Consider the following 20099-nt stretch of genomic DNA (forward strand, 5'->3'; position numbering starts at 1 on the left):
TCAGTAGTTCTCAAACGTTTTAGTCAAAGCACCACCTGAGAAAATATAGAGCTTTTGAATTAACGCCATGTTAAAGAACAGTGGTGTAAACAGGTCGAGCAAAGTCAACTCCAGTCTTTTCACAGGAGGCAGAATTTATTTCATTTTCTACACTCTCCGGTCAAAATTCGGATTTACCTCCAAGTTCCACCAGGGGAAGCTTGCGTACCACCTGACTGCTATTCCCTAATAAGGCTCCCATTTCACGCCTTTACCCCCTCCATTATTTGCACTCACTTGTATGTGACAAGTTATTTTTCTTTTGTCAAGTATTGATTTATAGCTGATGAGGCTGGGTTCATTCTCACTGCACACTGTACTGTATGTTTGGTTATTACCCTCGCCTTCTGTACCTGCAGCGATCATTTGGAACCACTTAAAGGCCTGTAACGGCCTGCATGACAATTACATAAAAAAAAAAGGTCTAAGGAGACATTTTCATTAAAACAGTTGCTGTTTGGCCAGATTTATATGTTTTTGTGTAAGAGCTACTGGTCCATATATACTTAAGGTAAAGTGAAGATGAAGTATCATCTCATTTTAATTTGATTATTATCATCAAAAAAAATGTCGTACGTAAGGTTAATTCAATCAGTTCTTAAGCACAAAGTGCATCTCTCTGGTTTTTGCTTGATTAAAGTGCTGAAATTGACTTCCCTGAGACAGTAATAAATCTTCCATTGGAACTGCTTTGTACTGACTATTAGTGTGCCTATAAATCTACTGCTGCTTTACCAGGGAAATATCAAGTGCTCAATTTAATTTGTTTGATTTCATATTAGCAAAAAATATTTCTGTTATCCAAAGCATTGATCTAAAATTATAATCAGTTCTGTAGAAATGCCTTTATATCACAGAAAGGTAAATATATCTATTGGTGTAAAAAGGAGAATAGGTAATCTCCTTTTACCACAATCATTTAATTTACTGTATATTTATTTTTAACACTCTCACACTAGTTCAGGTAAGTACAATTATTCAAGTAACTGCAGATTCCTGTGGTATGACATCAATGTTTTTCACTTTTTAGCAGTTTAAGAGTTATTTTAAAACAAACTCAAAAGTCTCTTACTATTTAACTCCTAAATCAGCAGTTTGTCATCTTCCTAAATATCAAAAATGCAGATTATGATTTTTTTTGGACGGGGTCCCCAAACAAATTTGCAGAAGTTCAGATTTCAGATTTATGTTTATATGTTTTAAATAACATGCATAAAATGAAGTTTAAACTAATTTACCATCTCATTTTTTTCAGCTATATGATGTGCAAATTTGCTCTTGGCACATTTTATGTGGTGATTTTGGTCCTGGTATTTTGCCATCTTTAAAAACAGGGTCCCTATATTGAAAGTTGGGGAAACATTCGTCTATAGAAAGACATATTGTGGTATTTTGTCATACATTCTTTTGTGTATTTCAGTCCAGTAGACTCTCGGCCTCTTCCTGCACTGTATTTATATATTTACTTATTTTTATCTTTCTAATTTTATATTTTTGTACATTTAATGTGCGAAATCAATCAAATTAGGACTGAGCAGAGTGTATTATCAGTCTTGTCGTACACTCCGTGGACAGCATTTTCTCTTCTCCATCTTCTTCTTCTTCTCCCTCCTCTCTCTCTCCCCCCACTTTATCCTCCTGATGTGTGATTACCAAGTAGCTGCGCTGTGGTCGGAAATCGACCGCTCTGCCGACATGTACAAATTACCCCTAATGATGCGCCTGTCGGGGCAAATAGCAGGGCTGAGCCGCCGAGCGCTCCACCTCCAGACAAGCTCCAGCTCTAGTGTCTTTGGTGATGAGACACAGATCCACACAGCCCACTGCCACTGTCTTCCTCACCATCAGCTGGAGGACTTGTATTAGTGCTGCCGGCTCCACGCTGCCATCAAAACTGTACAAACAGAACCCCCCACAATAGAACTGCCGCCTCAACGGCCTGTAATTAGTGGTGTGTTAACAGACCTGGTTTCATGTGGCTCCGTGTCACTGAGCTGTGAGTTATGAATCAAGAGTGTGCAGATACTGTAGAGTGTGTGAGAGCTGCTGCTGCTTCTGCTTCCGTGACTGAAGCTGTGCTTAATTACAGAGAAGAGGACGGACAAGTCGGCCGTGTCAGGTGCCATTCGCCTCCAGATCAACGTGGAGATCAAGGGAGAGGAGAAAGTGGCTCCGTACCACGTGCAGTACACGTGTTTGCACGAGGTGATTCTACATTTAAACTGCACTGTGTAATCTTCATTTAGTCCGACAGTCTCTTTGAGATTGAGATCCCTTTTTTTCCCCAAGAAACGCCGGTGAGCAAAGAGCAATTACCAAACACAAAGACACAAAGACACAGTACAATGAGCAGGAATCATGAAAGACTAAGTAAAAACACTCTGTGAACATTTTGGAGCTCATTACATGTAATTTACCTAAAGTCAGAATAAATGAACTAAAAAATACGTCAAATACGGTCAAATATATAAATATATATAACATATATATCAGTCAATTTATTTTCATTTATTTACCATTATTTAACCAGGATTTTATGTAACCTTTACAGAGTTAAAGGCACATCAAAACACAAAAGGTATAAAACATACAATCAATAAAATAACTTAAGTAAAACAGCAACATAATAAAAATAATAAGTAAGTCTTTTAATCACTGCCCAATTCAAATAGCAATGTCATATTTTCAAAACGACCTCTAACCAAACAGGAGATGAATCACACAATAATGACAATTCTCATGATAAAATGTCAGATAATTAAGTGAAAGTTGAAGAAACCAGTTTTAAAAGCACTTGTTTAACAGGGAAACATTTCACTAATCTGAGAACCATTACATGTCGTATCTCAAAGTGTGTTCACACAGTGGATATAGAGTATCTATCTATCCATCTATCTATCGTGACACTCCTGCATTAATGTTTGTAATGTCATGACAGAACTTGTTCCATCACTCCAACGACATGCTCGGTCAAGGTGTGGTGAAAATCCCTGACCCTCGCGGAGACGACGCGTGGAAAGTCTATTTTGAAGACGTGGCGCAGGAAGTCGTGGACGAGTTCGCCATGCGCTACGGGATTGAGTCCATCTACCAGGCCATGACGTGAGTTCTGACACTTACACTGCTGCCCTCTGTGTAACTGTCCACGTGTTTGTCACATCATCATTCCCCCTCTTCCTCCTCTTCCTCCTCCTCTTCCTCGTGTCTTCATTCTCGTTGGCCTTCATGTGAAGGGAAGTGGATGATAAACGGGTCGAGGGTAGATTTATCTCCATGAAATATGTCCCACTCTGTACAGATGTTTGTTAACTGAGCCCATCATTCACAGGAGGCTCACTCTGACGTGTCGTCCTCCAGCGAGACAAAATGTCTCTTTCTAATAGAGATCATTAGGTTGAGACAAGACCTCTGTCTGTATGTCCACATCACTATGTACGTCCACATCAGTCTGACAAACCTTATCCATCATGATAGAGGTGCAAGGGTTACTCGATTATTAATCGATTACTGAATGTTGCCAACTTCTGTGATAATTAATTAATTGGTTTGAGTTTGTTTTATTTGTTTTTTGGTATTCAATTAAACAGGGTTTGTTTTTGTTTTGGAGAAATCTTTCAAACTGATACTTTTTCAACATTTGCTGACATTTTATGGACCAAGCACTAATTAATTAATTTAGTTAGTTACAGTTCATTTATTTGCATTTATTTGTTCTGTTTGACATAAAATGTCAAATTGTGTATTACAACAATATTAACAATATTAAAAAAAAGAAAAATCTAATCAAAATCACAATATCTGTCAGGCAAATGACAGCTGCAACTGTTACATATTAACAGTTCAAAATCAACATGTTTCATACGCAAACAGCAAACTGAGTCTGAGTCACATCCTCCATATTTACAAAAATCAATGTCTGATTTAATAAACAAGAAATCCTCTTTTCTCTCTGTGTGCAAAAATACCTGATCTCATCTGGGCATCAGACTCTTTGCTCGTTTAAAATAAATCACATATGACATAAATTGGTCTAAACATGAGAAAGAAGAAGGCCTCTGTGTGTGACCTCGTGTCTTTAACCAAGGCTTTGTGTTTCTTTCTCTTTCCAGTCACTTTGCCTGTTTGTCATCAAAGTACATGTGTCCCGGGGTTCCTGCAGTGATGAGCACCCTGCTGGCCAATATCAATGCCTTCTACGCCCACACCACCGCCTCCACCAACGTGTCCGCCTCCGACCGCTTTGCTGCCTCCAATTTCGGGGTTTGTATTACTGTAGCACAAAAGGGCAAAACACATGTGTTTAAAACATCTGCGCACACATCATTTCACATTTTATTCTTGTATCACCGAATTATTTTATTGTTTTATTTCCCCTCCACAAACAGAAAGAACGCTTCGTCAAGCTCTTGGACCAATTGCACAACTCCTTGCGCATCGACCTCTCCACATACAGGGTAAGATTGTTAAAAAAAGGTCTTTACAGGCTTTACATTGTGTTCATGCCCAAACACAAGAGAGAGCGAAAGAAAATGGAATCTCAACTAAACGCATCATTTTCTGTCCGTAGAACCATTTTCCTGCCAGCAGCAAGGATCGACTGCAGGATCTGAAATCCACAGTGGATCTTCTAACCAGCATCACCTTCTTCAGGATGAAGGTACCAAAAATAATGTTTCATGGACATTTACTCAATTAGAAAATATATTAAACTGAAATAAAACAATGTAGGATTTGATCTTGGCTTCCCCTTCACAGTTGTCGTAAAATATGTGTCTAGGTAACAGGAGTTGTTTTTGTGGCACGGACCTGAAACCATGAGATAAAGGAGACGTTATATAAACCATCCTGCTATATTTTATTATAAATCATATAAATTACATTTGTAATAAAGCTACAAGATCACTGGGGATCATCAGCAAACTATGAAGTTTTTAAATATCTCTTGTTTACTAACCTTAAATTATTCTCTGATTTATCCTTGTCTTAGTTAAGAATTTAAAACATGGACAACTCTCACTTAGACATCGTGGTATACAGATATGGAACTCTAAAATTCATTGTGTTGTTTAGAAAAAAAGGAGAAGAATTATGTATATACTGATTCTTGTGCTATTTCTTAGTTACTTGTTATAGCTTTTTTAATTTGTGCAAGTTTAGCTTTTGTTCTTTTCTTCTTTTTGTTTCTTGTTTCTTTTTTTCCCCCTTGTATAAGCCTGTGACTTCTTGACCACTCATGGCACATTTAAATATCTTTTTTCCTTCTTTTCCTGAACTGAAAAACAGTGATTGAACAGTGAGTGTTGACAGTGACCCACTGCCTCATGTTTATCCCTCTGTCTGTCTGTCTGTCTGTCTTGTGTTCAGGTCCAGGAGTTACAGTCGCCGCCCAGAGCCAGTCAGGTCGTCAGGGACTGTGTCAAGGCCTGTCTCAACTCCACGTATGACTACATCTTCAATAACTGCCACGAGCTCTACAACAGACAGTACCAGCCCGCGGACTCAGTGAGTCACAACATGAATTGTCGCCACACTGATGCTACAAGGCTAAGGACGAGCTGTTTATCTCTCCTTCTCTGAAATGACCAGTGTGACATGTGTGACCTTGTTTACAAATAGTAGGGGGGAATCAATTTATTGAATGAAGTATATCTGCCTCTGCTACGCTAGGTGGCAATCTGCCCCTTTTTAGCTTAGTGCTGGTTTCCCAGTTTAGCTTGTGCCTGGTTGCTAGCATTCTGAGTGCCATTCAGATTCTTCCTAGTACCACAATCCCTGAATTTGAAAATATACAATTATTTAAGCTGACAAATCTTAAAATACACTATTTTTTTTTTATTTTTTTTTACTTTTATTTATATTTTGAGACACAGGGTCTCATTTTCAAGAGAGACCTGTCACTACTGTTTGTTCTGTTTTTGTTCTCCTCCTTCTCCTGTTATTGTTAGGTATGAGGTGGGAACTAGTGCAATTAGTGCATTCCATTTTACATTGTGACCTCACCTCTAAGTTCACAGTGTCTCAAGGTAGCAATTGTTAGCAAAAACCCATTGATAATTGAATGAAAATTGAACTATACTATATTTATGACTGACTTAATGTGAAACAAATAAGACAATAGTGGAATTAATAGTAAAAGTAGTAAGGGGTTTTAACTATTCATGTAAGTGACACAGCCATCTTGGGATCCTATGTTGGGGTTTATACTATGATTTTCCGAGTTGGTAATCCAACTTTAGGTCTGCTTACCAATCGATGATATAACAACATTTTCAAATCATTAAAGATTCACTTTTGCACCTGTGTTGACAAACGATGTTTTTCTTTTTTAATAGAATAAGGAGGATCTGCCTTTGGAAGAGCAGGGCCCAAACATCAAGAACCTGGACTTCTGGCCTAAACTCATCATGCTCATCGTCTCCATCATCGAAGAGGACAGGAATTCCTACACACCCGTGCTCAACCAGTCAGTATAAATATGGCAATATCTTTAGTTTTCAGTAGCTATGATGTTATGTGTCCCATTGACACTAAATAAATACCAAGTTATAGATACACAGTGGATACCCACTGACTCCAAATCAATGTTAAACTGTAACTAACCCAGGAAAAGAAAGAGACAAACCAGGACCAAACCCGTCATGATGTTCTGAATTTAAATTATTTACATGTTTGTCACTCAGGTTTCCTCAAGAACTGAGCGTGGGGAAGGTGTCAGCAGAGGTCATGTGGACGTTGTTTGCTCAGGACATGAAGTACGCTATGGAAGGTAAGCACCAGCACCAGGCACTTTACCTGGTGATTTAAATGCTAAGTGAAATAGATTTTAGCTTTTCACAAGAAGGGTGTTTTCTTCAGCTTCTCATCAGAAACCTCACACGTTCTTCTTGTCGTTGTATCTGCAGAGCACGAGAAGCACAGACTGTGTAAAAGCACCGACTACATGAACCTGCACTTCAAGGTCAAGTGGCTCTACAACGAGTATGTCAGGGAGCTGCCAAACTTCAAGGACGTCGTTCCCGACTATCCATCGTAAGAGCGTTTTCCTTGGAATTACTTTTGTTGGATCATAATATTAGCTGTTAGGGAAATACATATTTTGATAATGTTGTATAATTTTTCTGTGTAGATGGTTCCTACAGTTTGTGCTGCAGTGGTTGGATGAAAATGAGGACGTATCTGTCGAGTTCATGCATGGAGCTCTGGAGAGAGACAAAAAAGATGGCGTAAGAAATATAAATGTTAACTCTCATGTGTTGTTGCTTCTGCTTATGGACACATAAACATAACAATATCATTTTGTGTGTTTCTTTTCCATCCTGTCCATGGTTTCCTCAGTTCCAGCAGACGTCTGAACACGCTCTGTTCTCCTGCTCTGTGGTCGACATCTTCACGCAGCTCAACCAGAGTTTTGAGATCATCAAGAAACTGGAATGTCCGGACCCGGACGTCATGGCTCAGTACAGCCGACGCTTCTCCAAGGTAACGTCGTGTTAACAAATCCCAGTGTTAAAAATGTAGTGGGGACCTTTTAAACATAAATGTTTGTTTCACTCATTCACTAAATGCTGATTAAGACTATGTCGAGAAGCTCGTTCCAATCCCAGCTGACAGAAGGCAAAATGCTAGGGTAACACCCTGAACTGTCTGAGGGTTTCTTTCTGCCACATTTATTTTAATATCTCTTTATTTTTCACAGACAATTGCCAAAGTCCTGCTGCAGTACAGTGCCATCCTGACCAAGAGTTTCACCTCGTATATTGACAAGGAGAAGATTGTAAGTCGATATGTTTTCTGTCACACAGCCATCATGAAGATCTTCTGCAGCCCAACCAACACCTGAACTTTCATGTTATTTATTTAGAAAACAGGCAGAAAATCTACATCTGAACTTTCTTCATGACCTCTCACAGCCCACTGTCCCCCTCCTTTAAGGCCCACCAGGGGTCCACAACCCACACATCACAAATCAGGGCTTTTCCTGCTTACAGATATTACATTTGTGAGTTGTTGCAGCAGTGTAATCTCACTCCGTGTCTCTCCTCTCCTCGCAGCCCTGCGTCCTGATGAATAACGTGCAGCAGTTGAGGATCCAGCTGGAGAAGATGTTTGAGTCGATGGGCGCCAAACAGGTTGGTCTGGAAACTTAAAAATCAACCCTTTAATTTAATGTGATACAGCATCATGACACTGGCTCACTGATAAAACCAATTATGACAATTTATGGATTTGAATTCACAAATGAACTAAAGATTTCTTAATCATCCATGAAAGTTGCATTTTAGCATCTGTGTGTGTGTGTGTGTGTGTGTGTGTGTGTGTGTTGCGTATCAGACTGCAACAGAGGAGGCGCTGGTACGTACATTAGTGGTAGTTTCATGACTTGTGAAGTAGATGAGGAATTGGTAGTTCTGGATTAGGACAGAGGCGGCATCATAATACTAGATTTCCTTGGATTAATACAGAGACTCGTCCTTGTTCTTCCCAACAGACTAGAGACACGGAGACAGAGTGTCTTCATATCGTCCTTAGCAGTAATGTCCTAACTGTAGCTGCAGTGAGCTGTGACTTCTCTCTGCTCTCACTCATTTGCCTCTTTATCACGTTAACCATAGACGCAGTGCAGTAGATTTTAGCCAGAGTTTCATTCAGTGTGTCATTCGCTTCACAATTAAAGCAAGATGAAGTGGTGGAGGAGGAAGAAGAAGAGGATGCGGTGATGGAGGAGAAGGAGGCAAGAGAGGAGGAGGTGGGTTTTATATCCATGTAGCTGAGCAGTAGTGGATTGTTTTTTATTTCTTTTAGGAATTCAGATTAGTTTGTCAGTTCAGCTCTTTGTAGAGTGCGGAATCACAACACGCGTCTCATGAGGTGATGTTGGAGGTGAAAGGCTGAGAAATCACCCGATTTGATCCTATGAAGAGTAATTGATTCATGTGCATCTGAGTCTGTAAACAAGTTGTTTCTCAACACTGAAAAAAAAGTGTTTCGTCCTCATAGTAATATGGAGTTAACCAAATAAATATGTATGGCAAATGTTGTCCTCTGACCACAAATCCCTTGTATTGATCTCCTGTAAATTCATTACTGAAAAACTGTATCACAACGAAACTGTATCACAACTCTGACATTTTTGTCATATATAACATTATTTTTAATAGAAAAAAATAGCCATTTCCACTAAAAGGTCTGTATTTATATAGTGCTTTTATATTGTTGCTGCCGACTACACTTTTGCCATTCACTCATTCACTCACACTTTTGCACAGAAGTAAGGAACAACGTGCATGTACAGTAGACTAGCGGAGCTGGGAATCAAACCCACAATTGTGGAGTTGAAAGACGGCTCGCTTTACTACTAAGCTTCTCTCTCTCTTTGATACGTTAACAACAATCTCATTTTATACATGTTGTTAAATAAGTTTAATGATTCCAAAAAACATCTTCAATAAGTGTCCGTGAATGTGTGATTTAAATTGCCATATTTTTCAGCAGAAAACATCAAACGCGATTCACACATTCATTCTGAGATTCACTGTAAGAGTTCATTTGGACTCGAGGATGAGCAGATTCAGATTTTATGGTTCAAAGGTTAAAGGTCACTGTCAAAGTGAGGACAGCATGTTTATTTTCTCTAGAAATTATTCTTCACTGGTGGAAAGAAAGCGAGGTTTTAATGTAATTTAACCCTTCTGTCTGTGTCAGTCCTACTGTCTTTGTCTTTTACAATGTCTTTACTTCCTATTTCTTGTTTTATGAGCACTTCTCATCTTATTTTAATTGTGTATTGTGTTTTCAGAGCAAAATTCTATTCTATTCTTCTCATTCTGTCATCACTGAAGTGATACATTCCCTCTCACTAATACTATACCTGGTACCTTTGCATTAAATTGCTTAAGATTTTCGCTAAAATTTCTTACATGAGTCTAAAAGGACAACGTGGTTGATGGAGGCACAACAACCACAAGTCCATAAATCTATTTTTATACCATAAAACTAAAATAATGAACATGAAATACATTTTTTTCTTTCTTTTTTTAGCACGGCAGTAAAACACTTGCATGGCAGGCAAGTTCTCTGGATATGCAGTCACGTGACTGACACGTGACCGCATATTCAAATAAATTCATGTCACCTCTTGTGTGACATGAATAATTCACGACTTGAAACATTTTCCTGAGTGAGAACTAAATGTTGACATTTTTTGTTGTATTTTTCACTGCTACTCATAGTTTGAGGAGAGTGAGGAGGAGGAGGAGGAGGAGGAAGTGAGGGAGGAAGGGGAGAAAATTGAGGTTGAGGTTTGTTCCAGTCAGAGTGGTTTTCCTCGTTTTTCCTGCTCCTGTTTACATCACAGTGACGTTCAGTCCTCCTGAAATGAGAAATCCTTGTGTTGTCATTCATGGAGGAGTTTGTTGCAAATAGTCTGTGGTGATCTCACGTCGACCTTTGACCTTTCCCTCGGTTTTCCTCACTTGTTTTCCCTTTTTCAAAAACAAAACCGCACCTTTTAATTTCATTTCATGTGCTTTTTTTTTTGTTTTATTTGTCATTTTTCATTTCCTCCCACTCAAAGTTGGATGCACCAGTAAAAAAGGTAGGTTATACATTCTACGTGCAAGGTTATATCTCTCTGTAACGCCATTAGATCACATGTAATTTAAGTGAAAAATCGCCCTTAATTGAGGTTGTCTTGTGTCGCCCTCCATCTTTATCTGTGCTGCCACAGACTGAGAAAGCATTAGAGGAAAAGAAGGTGAGTGTAGGTGAACAGAGTCGTGCATTTTATTACAAAACACACTCAGCGTTTAAAACCAGAGCTCATTTCTCTTTCACCTGAAGTTTTCCCTTCGTCTCACTAATGTTTCCACATAAAAACCCTGACAGGTCATGAATCAAAGGGGCCAAAGGATCATTGACGTAATGAGCCACACACTGTGGCTTCATCCATCCTTCAGGGACACTATTTGGTTGTTTAACCTGGTTTAACTCAACTATAAAGTGTAATATCATGTAAATTATAATATAAATGTATTTTTTTTCTCCCCTGCTGGTTCCCTGTGCCCTTTACTTGTGAGACTCACTGTTTGTAAGAAAATGCAGCTTTTGCATTGTTAAACTTTTCATTTTTTTTCAACGTGCTCCCATTGAAAGTTGGAGACTGGTCGTAAAAAGGTGGGTTTGTGCTTGTGTGTGTTAGATTTTTAAGTTTGTGCTTCTGTCTTCTCTTCACAAACTATGATCAGAGTGTGTGTGGAAGTTTCATGAGCGAAAATACAAAGATCACAGGCGAATTACATTAAAGGCCACTTTATTAGGTACAGAAGACATCTTCCTCCAGGTTCCACATGTTGTGCGTTTAAGGATGATCTTCTACCTTGTTTTGTAATCATTTCTGAACAACCAGGCATTTTCCTGTCTGAGAACTCTGCCGCTCACTGGATATTTTCTCTTTTTACCGGCCAAACTGAAAATCCTAGAAAATAAGGCATGTTTATTAAATCACTTAAATCACGGCTGATATTGGCTTTAAACTCTATTATCAAATACAGACAAAAATGAAAACATGCCTCGTTATGACCAATGACTAAAACGGTTGGAAGAATAAGCTGCTATTGAAGCCCTCTACAGCTGTTATTATATAAGTTTATTTATTTTGCACAATAAGGAAAATGAATATCTACATCTGCTGTGACACAAGTATGAAAATATGTTAATTTCACTTAAGAAGAGACTAAATGACTTCTGTAGTTGTGAGAAAAACATATATATCCCAGTATCAGTATCGGCCCAAACACTCCCAATATATAGGATTATTGGGTATCGACAAAAAGTCCAATATCGTGTATCCATAGTTGCTGCCCTGGGATTGGCTGTGTAGATAGAATATATGTTAACAAGCACTTTAAACTTATAAAGGGGCCAATGAGTGCATCCCATATGAATGCTAACAGACTGGCTGGATGGTTGAGCATATTCTTTAATGATGTGGTGTAAAACAAGTACATTATTTTATTATTTTAGCTCTTGTGTCATGAAACAAACCACGTATCAATGGAAATGTGTGGTATTTCTGGCCAAAACAGATATTAAATTAACTGTTCTGAGAGGATTTTTGTTGTTCTCTGTCTCAGGGAGGAGCTTGGACAAACTATCCTTCCTGAGAAGAAATTATTAACCTGTATTTTCAATGTTTTTGGAAAGTTTTTGAATTCAATGGGGATTTTTTTCAAGCTGTTTGCGACACTGCTGAACTAAATAATATATGAATGCATGGCCCTAAGTCAGTTTTAAACAAAAATCCTCTCCTTCTTGTGTCTGTCTGTCTCTGCACAGATGGACGTGGAGGCCAGTGACCTCTTGAACGACCTGCAGGTGAAGCTGAACAACGTTCTGGATGAGCTCAGCAGCACGTTCGGCAACAGGTAAATAAATACACACTCCTCATCCTTTTACGTTCACTTTTTCCAGTGAATTTCACTTGCATTTGTCACTGATCTGTCGCTATCGTTTTTCTCTGTCAAGTTTCCAGAGTCGTATTAACGACTGCATGCGGCAGATGGCGTCTCTGCTGTTCCAGATCAAAGGGCCGCTCAACGACAGCAACAAAAACCAGGTGGAAGGCGACTCGGACAACATGCTGAGGCCACTCATGGATTTCCTGGATGGAAAGTGAGTGGATTAAGAAAGATGTGTGAGGGTTTTTTGGCAGAAATTGAATGTACGACCCTTAAATTGTTTATCTCTGCATGTTTCATTTCATCTAGCAGAAAACTAAAAGTGTGTAATGTTTCTGGCTAAAATTGTAACACCCGTGGAGTGTTAACACACCTCTCTCATTAAACTGTGTGTGTTTGTGTGTTACCACAGGCTGACACTGTTCGCCACCGTCTGTGAGAAAACCGTGCTGAAGCGTGTGCTGAAGGAGCTCTGGAGGATCGTGATGAGCAGCCTGGAGAAGACCATCGTCCTGCCGCAGGGCAGCGACACCTTTGTGAGTCGCTTTGCTTTCGGCATTTGTTGATTTCCCAAAAAAAAGTAAAACAGAATTCTCACCCTGAGTCACCCCATTTTTTCTTTTTTTGTTTCTTTCAGGGAGCTCAGATCCTCTCGGCTGCCAAAGAGCTCGGTCAGCTCTCCAAACTCAAGGTACAAAAGAAACTTGACTCTGAAGATCTGACCACAGAATTATTCAGTAGGAGGGAAAAGCAAAGATATTACCACAATAATAGATGGAAGCAGCTGTGATTTGCACCTTCATGTCCTTCTACTACGATGACCTGGCCTTTAGCGCCACCTACTGCTTCTCTCAGTGAACTTTTGCCATATATTTCCTTATGAGTTGTAATTGGTAACATTTTATTTGACAAGATGTGTGATATTTTGATGCAGGACCCACAAATGGGTCACAAGAAGTTAATTTTGGGTCACCAAACAAATTAACTGAATAGGCTAAATAGTTTTTCATGTATTATAATTAAGTTATGATTCATTTATCTCTCATATATCTCTTGGCTGGTTTGCCTATTCAAATATCTATAAAAAGGTCAGTTTAACCGTCTTTTAAGTGACTCATGTGTGCTGTGTTTGTTTAAATGTGCAGGATCACATGGCCGGGGAGGCTAAAAGCCTTTCTCCCAGACAGTGTGCCGTCATGGACGTGGCCCTGGACACCGTCAAGGTCAGTTTGTCTTGGCCCAGTGAAACCACGTTAGCTTCGTCAACTGTTCATTCGTCAATCAGGGTGCACTGAGGGTTGATAGAGACAGGATGAATGGGTGAACTTTACGTATAATTTACCTAAGTGCTGAAATAAGTATTTAATCTGTAAAACGCCATCAACTATCTGCCATGAAATGTGGCAGTTATGGGTAAGGACATGGACAAATGAAGAACTCAGCTATTTCATCAGTTTCTGGTTAAAGTATGTTTAGAGTTTTTAGAGTTTGAAACACATGTAGGAATGTTAAGGCTTGGTGAAAATGACCGACTAGTATTTGGAATATATCAGTTACCCCAAAAATAATGTTGTTTTCTTTTCTAGCTACTGACATGTGCAGGTTTTATATATAACACCAACATGGCAACAGGTTAAAAAGACTGAGGGGCCTGTTAAAGCTTCCAAGTGGACAATTTTCTAAATAGAAAATGACTTAATTTACCTGCAATAGCCCCCAAAAGGCTAAACACACTGAAACACTCTTGTTTTTATGTGGAAACTCAAACAGAGAGGAAATCAATCAAAACTTCTCTCAAGCAGGTTAACCAAAACCTTCAGTCGTTTCTCCAGAGCTATCTTACTCTTAAAGCTACTTCCCTGTTCCCTCCGCAGCAATACTTCCACGCCGGGGGCAACGGACTGAAGAAGGCTTTCCTGGAGAAAAGTCCTGAGTTGTCGTCTCTGCGTCACGCTCTGTCCCTCTACACTCAGACGACAGACACGCTCATCAAGACGTTTGTCACCACGCAGCATGCTCAAGGTTAGTAGTCCAGATTAGAATCTAAAATTATTGAAAAAAACAAGTGAAAGGGACGTCTGTTGTCGACTCTCACCTACACCGTCTTGTTCGTTTGAGTCACCTTATCTGACAATGTTCTTTCCTGCAAAAAGCATTTCCCATATGAGACCAGGAGAGGGCGCCAATAGATTAATATATGTTTGAATAAAAAGTCCTGACATTGAGAGTCAGAATCTGTTCCATTGCCAAGCAGGTGATGCCATTGTAGATAGATAGATAGATGGATAGATGGACGATCAAAATGAAGATAAATACCTATAACATTGATAGATAGATAGGTAAGGTAAGCTAGGTAGGTTGGTAGCTAGATATTTAGTCAGCTAGCTAGATGAATACTTCGCGAGATACAGTAGATAGATAATTAAATTGAACAAATTGAACAAACAGGTGGTGGAAACAACACTGTCAATCAAACCACTGCTGCCTTCTAGAGGACACCACAGTGTCCTGAAATGTGTCTCCTCCAGACTGAAGGACGGTTTTCGTCCTGCTGTCTCTCTCCCTCCCCCACCACAGTTTCATGAATACATGTGTGCAGTAACTACTAATGCACTATGCATGATTTAAAATAATTCCATGTTGTTTTTTTACATAATTTATTCACCTCTATTTGTTTATGTTTATGTAATATTTTTGTGTTACATTCTTATGGAATAAAGGATTAGATTCTATCAAGAGCAGTTACTGTACAATAATTAGAAAATTGAAGGCAATACATTCCTCCTTTTAGCGCTGGTCGTACTGTATATGCTGTGTTTTTAAAGCTGTTCTCTGTTGACGTGTCTTCTTCTTATCTCCTGTGCTGCGTCTGTGCTAGTGCACAATGGGAAGGGTATTAGGTTAACACCCAGTGACAAAATTCAGCCCAGCAGGGGTAGGTTTCCTCAAAGTCACCCACCAGATTTTCATTACCCTCCCTCCCCCACTCACTCTACATTTGTACATCGTGTTTCACTCGATTGACTCCATCAAATCAGCAGTTCACACCTGCATTAACCCTCTCATGTACTGACTCTGAGTCAAAACGAAGCTCAATGAAAACTCACAGGTGTGTTTGTATCTGCGTTAAACAGGTGCGGGCGTGAACCAGCCAATTGGCGAGGTGTCGGTCCAGATTGAGTTGTACACTCACCCCGGTAACAGAGAGCGAAAGGTTACAGCCAAAGGTCAGTTTGAGCTTTTTCATGAAATCATTTTAAAAATATGTTGTTGTTTTTTACTCAGCTGAATGTATTCTTCTTCTCCTTCTTCTTCTTCCTCCCTTGTGTTACTGCAGTCATAGGAGCCAGTGATCTAAAATGGCAGACATCCGGAATGTTCCGCCCCTTCGTGGAAATCACCATAATCGGGCCTCACCTTAGCGACAAGAAACGCAAATTCCAGACCAAATCTAAGAACAACAGCTGGTCTCCAAAGTTCAACGAGACCTTCCACTTGTAAGTAAAGTAAAAAAAACAAGCTGGGTATGAACATAATATGTGATTCATAATGTTCTTGTGAACATTATCTCAAGATGAAGCTCCTTGGTTAAAGTACATATGAAACGCTGATTCAAAGGCTACAAAAACAAAATAATTTTAGTTTTTAAGTGATTAATAATTCATTCAAACGTCCTTAAAATTGACCTTTAATGAGTAGTTAACCAGGTGTACCTAATAAAGTGGCAGGTGTGTGTACACAACATGTATATTTTCCATATTAACACCTACAATATTCAAACTCACTATAAGAAGCTGATGATTCGATGATTCAGTGTGACATTGTTAATATTAATGTTTACTTTAAACTGTACTGCTTTTCTGGCGTCTCATTAGTTGGATTGCACACCTAATGTGGTGATATACAGTATATGCAGAGAAATGTATGAAATAAAGGCATAAAATGACCATGATGAGTTATCAGAGACCACGGAAATGTGTTAAATGAAACACACAGTGACACAGTTTGGCAACATTTCCACACTGAGATTGCCAGCAACATAGAGAAACCTAAACAAACATAAAAAGCCTCACTGCTCCTCTCAAAAAGGTCTCAACCAGGTAAGAGTATACAGTGGCAATGCATTCAAATATTAACAGCTCAAAGCAGAGAAGTGTTGGAAAACAGACATGCCAATGTGGATCACTCTCTACCAGACTAGGAAGCAAAACAAAGAGGTTAGTTACTAACACTCTTTCTTTTATACTCATTATAGGTGGATATTTAACATACTGTATATAATGTTTTTACAGCTTATTATTGTCGCACTTGGCACCATCTAGTGGACTGAAACATTTTTTTAATGCTTTTTATGTTTATTTGTAACATCAGTTAACAAATGATATGCTAAAAAAAAACGATACTTGGTGTCTCAAAAGCGATATATCGCCACACAAAAATCATTTTCCCTCCACAGCCCTAATACTTTACATATACACCCTTTAATTAAATTAAAGAGTATTTCCAGCTGTAGTTCACTTCAGTTTCTGCTGCACTCTGATAAAAAGCCTGTGTTTAAAGATAAACTCAGTACTTAGCAGCTTCATGGTGAATGTGTCATTAAGTGGCCCAAAGTGCAGAAGTCCACTTTTCTCCGTCTCTCTCCAGTGTCCTCGGCAACCAGGACAGCTTCGACTGCTACGAGCTGCAGGTCTGCGTCAAAGACTACTGCTTCGGCCGTGCCGACCGCGTGGTGGGCGTGGCCGTGATCCAGCTGCGGGACGTCATGGAGAAGGGCAACTGCGCCTGCTGGTGTCCGCTGGGACAGCGCGTCCACATGGACGACACCGGACTCACCGCCATGCGCATCCTCTCGCAGCGCTCCAACGACGACGTGGCCAAGGAGTTCGTGAGACTCAAGTCAGAGACACGGTCGGCCGAGGAGGGCAGATGAGACGAGAGGGCGTCATAGCTGCCTTTGACTTGTTTGGTGGAGCGTTGGTAAAATGTAGCCCCTTCTAGAACACGACACGTCGTTAATCACATTTAAAATTATTATTCACAACGCCAACCGTCCCCTCTACCTCAACAAGAGTCGCCTTCACATGAATTCACAGAGTTAGGGCTAAGTGGTCGATGGGATGAGGGGGTGAAATGGGACTGCGCCTCATTTGGACAAACACTCGCATTAACAACAGCGACAGCAACCTCACGGACACCGACTCACTCAACCTTCACTTCACAACACTCACCAGCTGTTCATCCAGGCAGTGACCACTCACCCTGTCACTTCACCCGCTCATTTTTCATCCTCTTTAGCCTCGAGGGGAGCAAAGTTCCCACGCCTCTGTCCAGAGTGTCGTCGTGCAGTGAACCCTTCAAAGTGTGGCGGCGTGTCCCGATGCCTTACACTCTGCAAAACTGTGAACGTGTGAAGTGAGAAAAAAAAAAAACCCAGTTCAGCTCCACTGTGACAGTGAATGAGTTAATGCGAGTCTTTAAATCAACGAATGAACGGATTATTAGACACATTTTTACTGCCTAAAGCTGTGTTTCCCACACTTCCTGTTCCGGGAAACCAAGAAAACGATCATGACCCAAATCCTATAATCCCTTTCCAACATAATTTTGCGTTTATAAAATGTGGAAAATGTTTGGTAAATGATTATAACTTTGTTTTATGGATGTTATTTAAGACACAAAAATCTTTTGGAATCACTGGCTTAATGAGAAGGTACTTATAATATAAATCCTCTTAATTTTACCCCATTATTTTTTTTTTTGAAAGTATTATTGTGTGCCTTGCCCTCTTCGCTTTCTACTCCTTTATCATTATTATTATTTTTATACCCAGGAGAAGCATCAATCATTTTCCAACTTTTGCTGGAAAAATATTATACTAATACTAATTCATTTTCAATTTAAGGCGAATTCAATTTTTGTTTTGTTTTTTATTTATTTCTGAGCTCAATTAACAACTGTAAAACCCCGGATGGTTCAGCCATTTTATTTATTTATTTTTATACGTATTTATTGGCGCCTGTGCTTTTCACTAACGGTGTTTACTGTTGGATGGACACAGACTTTGTGTGCAGAGAATTTGCACTTTTTTGAACGAAAGAAGTGACGACCTCACTGTGTTTGTTTGGATTAACAAGTTAACAAGTTAAATAAATCTGTCTTTCACAGTAATAGAGAAACTACTCGAGGCTCCTCAGCAGCAGCGGCAGTGTTGATGGGTTTATTTTGTTGTTTACATTCTGTTCTCTTCCTTTGAGTGGCCTTAACTTTGGTGACAAAAACAAAATAATTCACACGTGTCTGTGGAGGTGAATCGCTGCCACGCCAGAAAACTAAAAAGCTATTGCAGTAAAACATGAAAAATGTCACTTTTCACATTATTATTACAGCATACAAACCTAAAATGATGATTTCACCTCGTCACATTACAACGTCATAAATGATCTCACAAATTGAAACATTTAACGTTATAAAGTGAGAATTTATCGTGTGAAAGGGAAAGTTACAATAGGGTAAATGTTTATTATGTAAAATGTTTCACCAAAACACAATTATCTTACTAATATTCAGCATTAATATGGCAGCAAATGCTGTGACAGTAGTCTTAAGTCATAAACATCACCTGTGTTGCAATGCTGGAAAAAAGCCAGTAGGTGGCAGCAGAGGTAAATTAAAGTAAAGTTGCCGTTAAAGGAGAATAAAGCAGCTTTTGTGTAGTTTTTGGCATTTAATCAAAAATAACTGTGTACCACAATATTTATAGTATCGTATCATAAGGTTCGTACGAAATACGCAATTTTTTATGTATTGCCAATTAATTTTTATTTTTCTGGCATGACAGCATTACACTTAAGTTAAAATGTTTTTAAAAATTCTCTCCACGTGTTTCTCAGAAATGAGTTTTTGCGATGTCAAACAAACACGTTTTTCCTTATGTAGTGTTTTTTATTTTAAATCTTTGACGTTGTAATAAATCAGTTTTTTTCCTTTTTCCTTGATAATGATGATGCTGTGTTGATGTTTTTTTTGAGTTTTATGGACAGGAATCATATGCAGTGAGATGCTTAGTGCCAGTCAATATTAAAGTGTTACATTTTAAAAAAGAAGGGATATTTTTGCTTAAATATGTGAATCACACAAAAATCACACTCTTTGTTACAAATTCACTCACCCCTTGTGAATAATTTCTTTATTAATTTATGTATTTGTTTATCACGGTAAATACTTCATAGCCATTCTATATATACATATATGTTCCTTGTGCCAATTTGCAAACTTTTCTTTGTTTTTTTTATTGTTGTTAATAATATTTTTTCCGTGTTTTCCTTCATTTGTGAACCCTTTTGCACAAACACTGAATCTCTGCAATCACAGTCACAGTAACTGCATTTGTTTCCTCTGGTGTTTTCTTTGTACTGTCATCATGTAAACTAATGAATTTTTGTATAAAGTATTTGAGATGTTCATATATAAATGTGTTTACTTGTGTTTTTTTTCTTCTAAACGTGACATGGATAGCTGGTTTAGTGCAAATTTCATTGCACTTTACATTAATTTTAGTGTCTTATTAAAGACGTTTCTAAATATCTCAAGTACTATATTGTA

The 20099-nt window shown here is 38.9% G+C and overlaps 1 protein-coding gene across 6 annotated transcripts in view; it reads left to right on the top strand.

The window, feature by feature from the left end:
- Window positions 1-19597, top strand: part of LOC122758041 (protein unc-13 homolog B-like) — a 62890-nt gene extending 43293 nt beyond the window's left edge. For 2 of the 6 annotated variants that reach the window (XM_044011847.1, XM_044011850.1), the window contains 27 exons: window positions 2129-2244; window positions 2978-3141; window positions 4149-4299; window positions 4425-4493; window positions 4607-4696; window positions 5404-5541; window positions 6372-6502; window positions 6720-6805; window positions 6942-7068; window positions 7166-7262; window positions 7375-7518; window positions 7736-7813; window positions 8091-8168; window positions 8371-8391; window positions 10613-10633; window positions 10766-10792; window positions 11191-11211; window positions 12373-12461; window positions 12562-12708; window positions 12907-13030; window positions 13132-13185; window positions 13640-13717; window positions 14369-14516; window positions 15373-15429; window positions 15629-15721; window positions 15832-15991; window positions 17142-19597. In XM_044011847.1, coding sequence (XP_043867782.1) covers window positions 2129-2244; window positions 2978-3141; window positions 4149-4299; window positions 4425-4493; window positions 4607-4696; window positions 5404-5541; window positions 6372-6502; window positions 6720-6805; window positions 6942-7068; window positions 7166-7262; window positions 7375-7518; window positions 7736-7813; window positions 8091-8168; window positions 8371-8391; window positions 10613-10633; window positions 10766-10792; window positions 11191-11211; window positions 12373-12461; window positions 12562-12708; window positions 12907-13030; window positions 13132-13185; window positions 13640-13717; window positions 14369-14516; window positions 15373-15429; window positions 15629-15721; window positions 15832-15991; window positions 17142-17427 — 2795 coding nt within the window. In that variant the 3' untranslated portion in view covers window positions 17428-19597. Of the gene's footprint in view, window positions 1-2128; window positions 2245-2977; window positions 3142-4148; window positions 4300-4424; window positions 4494-4606; window positions 4697-5403; window positions 5542-6371; window positions 6503-6719; window positions 6806-6941; window positions 7069-7165; window positions 7263-7374; window positions 7519-7735; window positions 7814-8090; window positions 8169-8370; window positions 8392-10077; window positions 10105-10268; window positions 10532-10612; window positions 10634-10765; window positions 10793-11190; window positions 11212-12372; window positions 12462-12561; window positions 12709-12906; window positions 13031-13131; window positions 13186-13639; window positions 13718-14368; window positions 14517-15372; window positions 15430-15628; window positions 15722-15831; window positions 15992-17141 lie in introns of those variants that run through there. The other 4 variants (XM_044011844.1, XM_044011849.1, XM_044011845.1 and 1 more) reach the window with 3 other exon arrangements.
- The last annotated feature ends 502 nt before the right edge of the window (window positions 19598-20099 follow it).

The sequence above is a fragment of the Solea senegalensis genome, linkage group LG21 (assembly GCF_019176455.1).
Source record: "Solea senegalensis isolate Sse05_10M linkage group LG21, IFAPA_SoseM_1, whole genome shotgun sequence".
NCBI classification, from domain to species: Eukaryota; Metazoa; Chordata; class Actinopteri; order Pleuronectiformes; family Soleidae; genus Solea; species Solea senegalensis.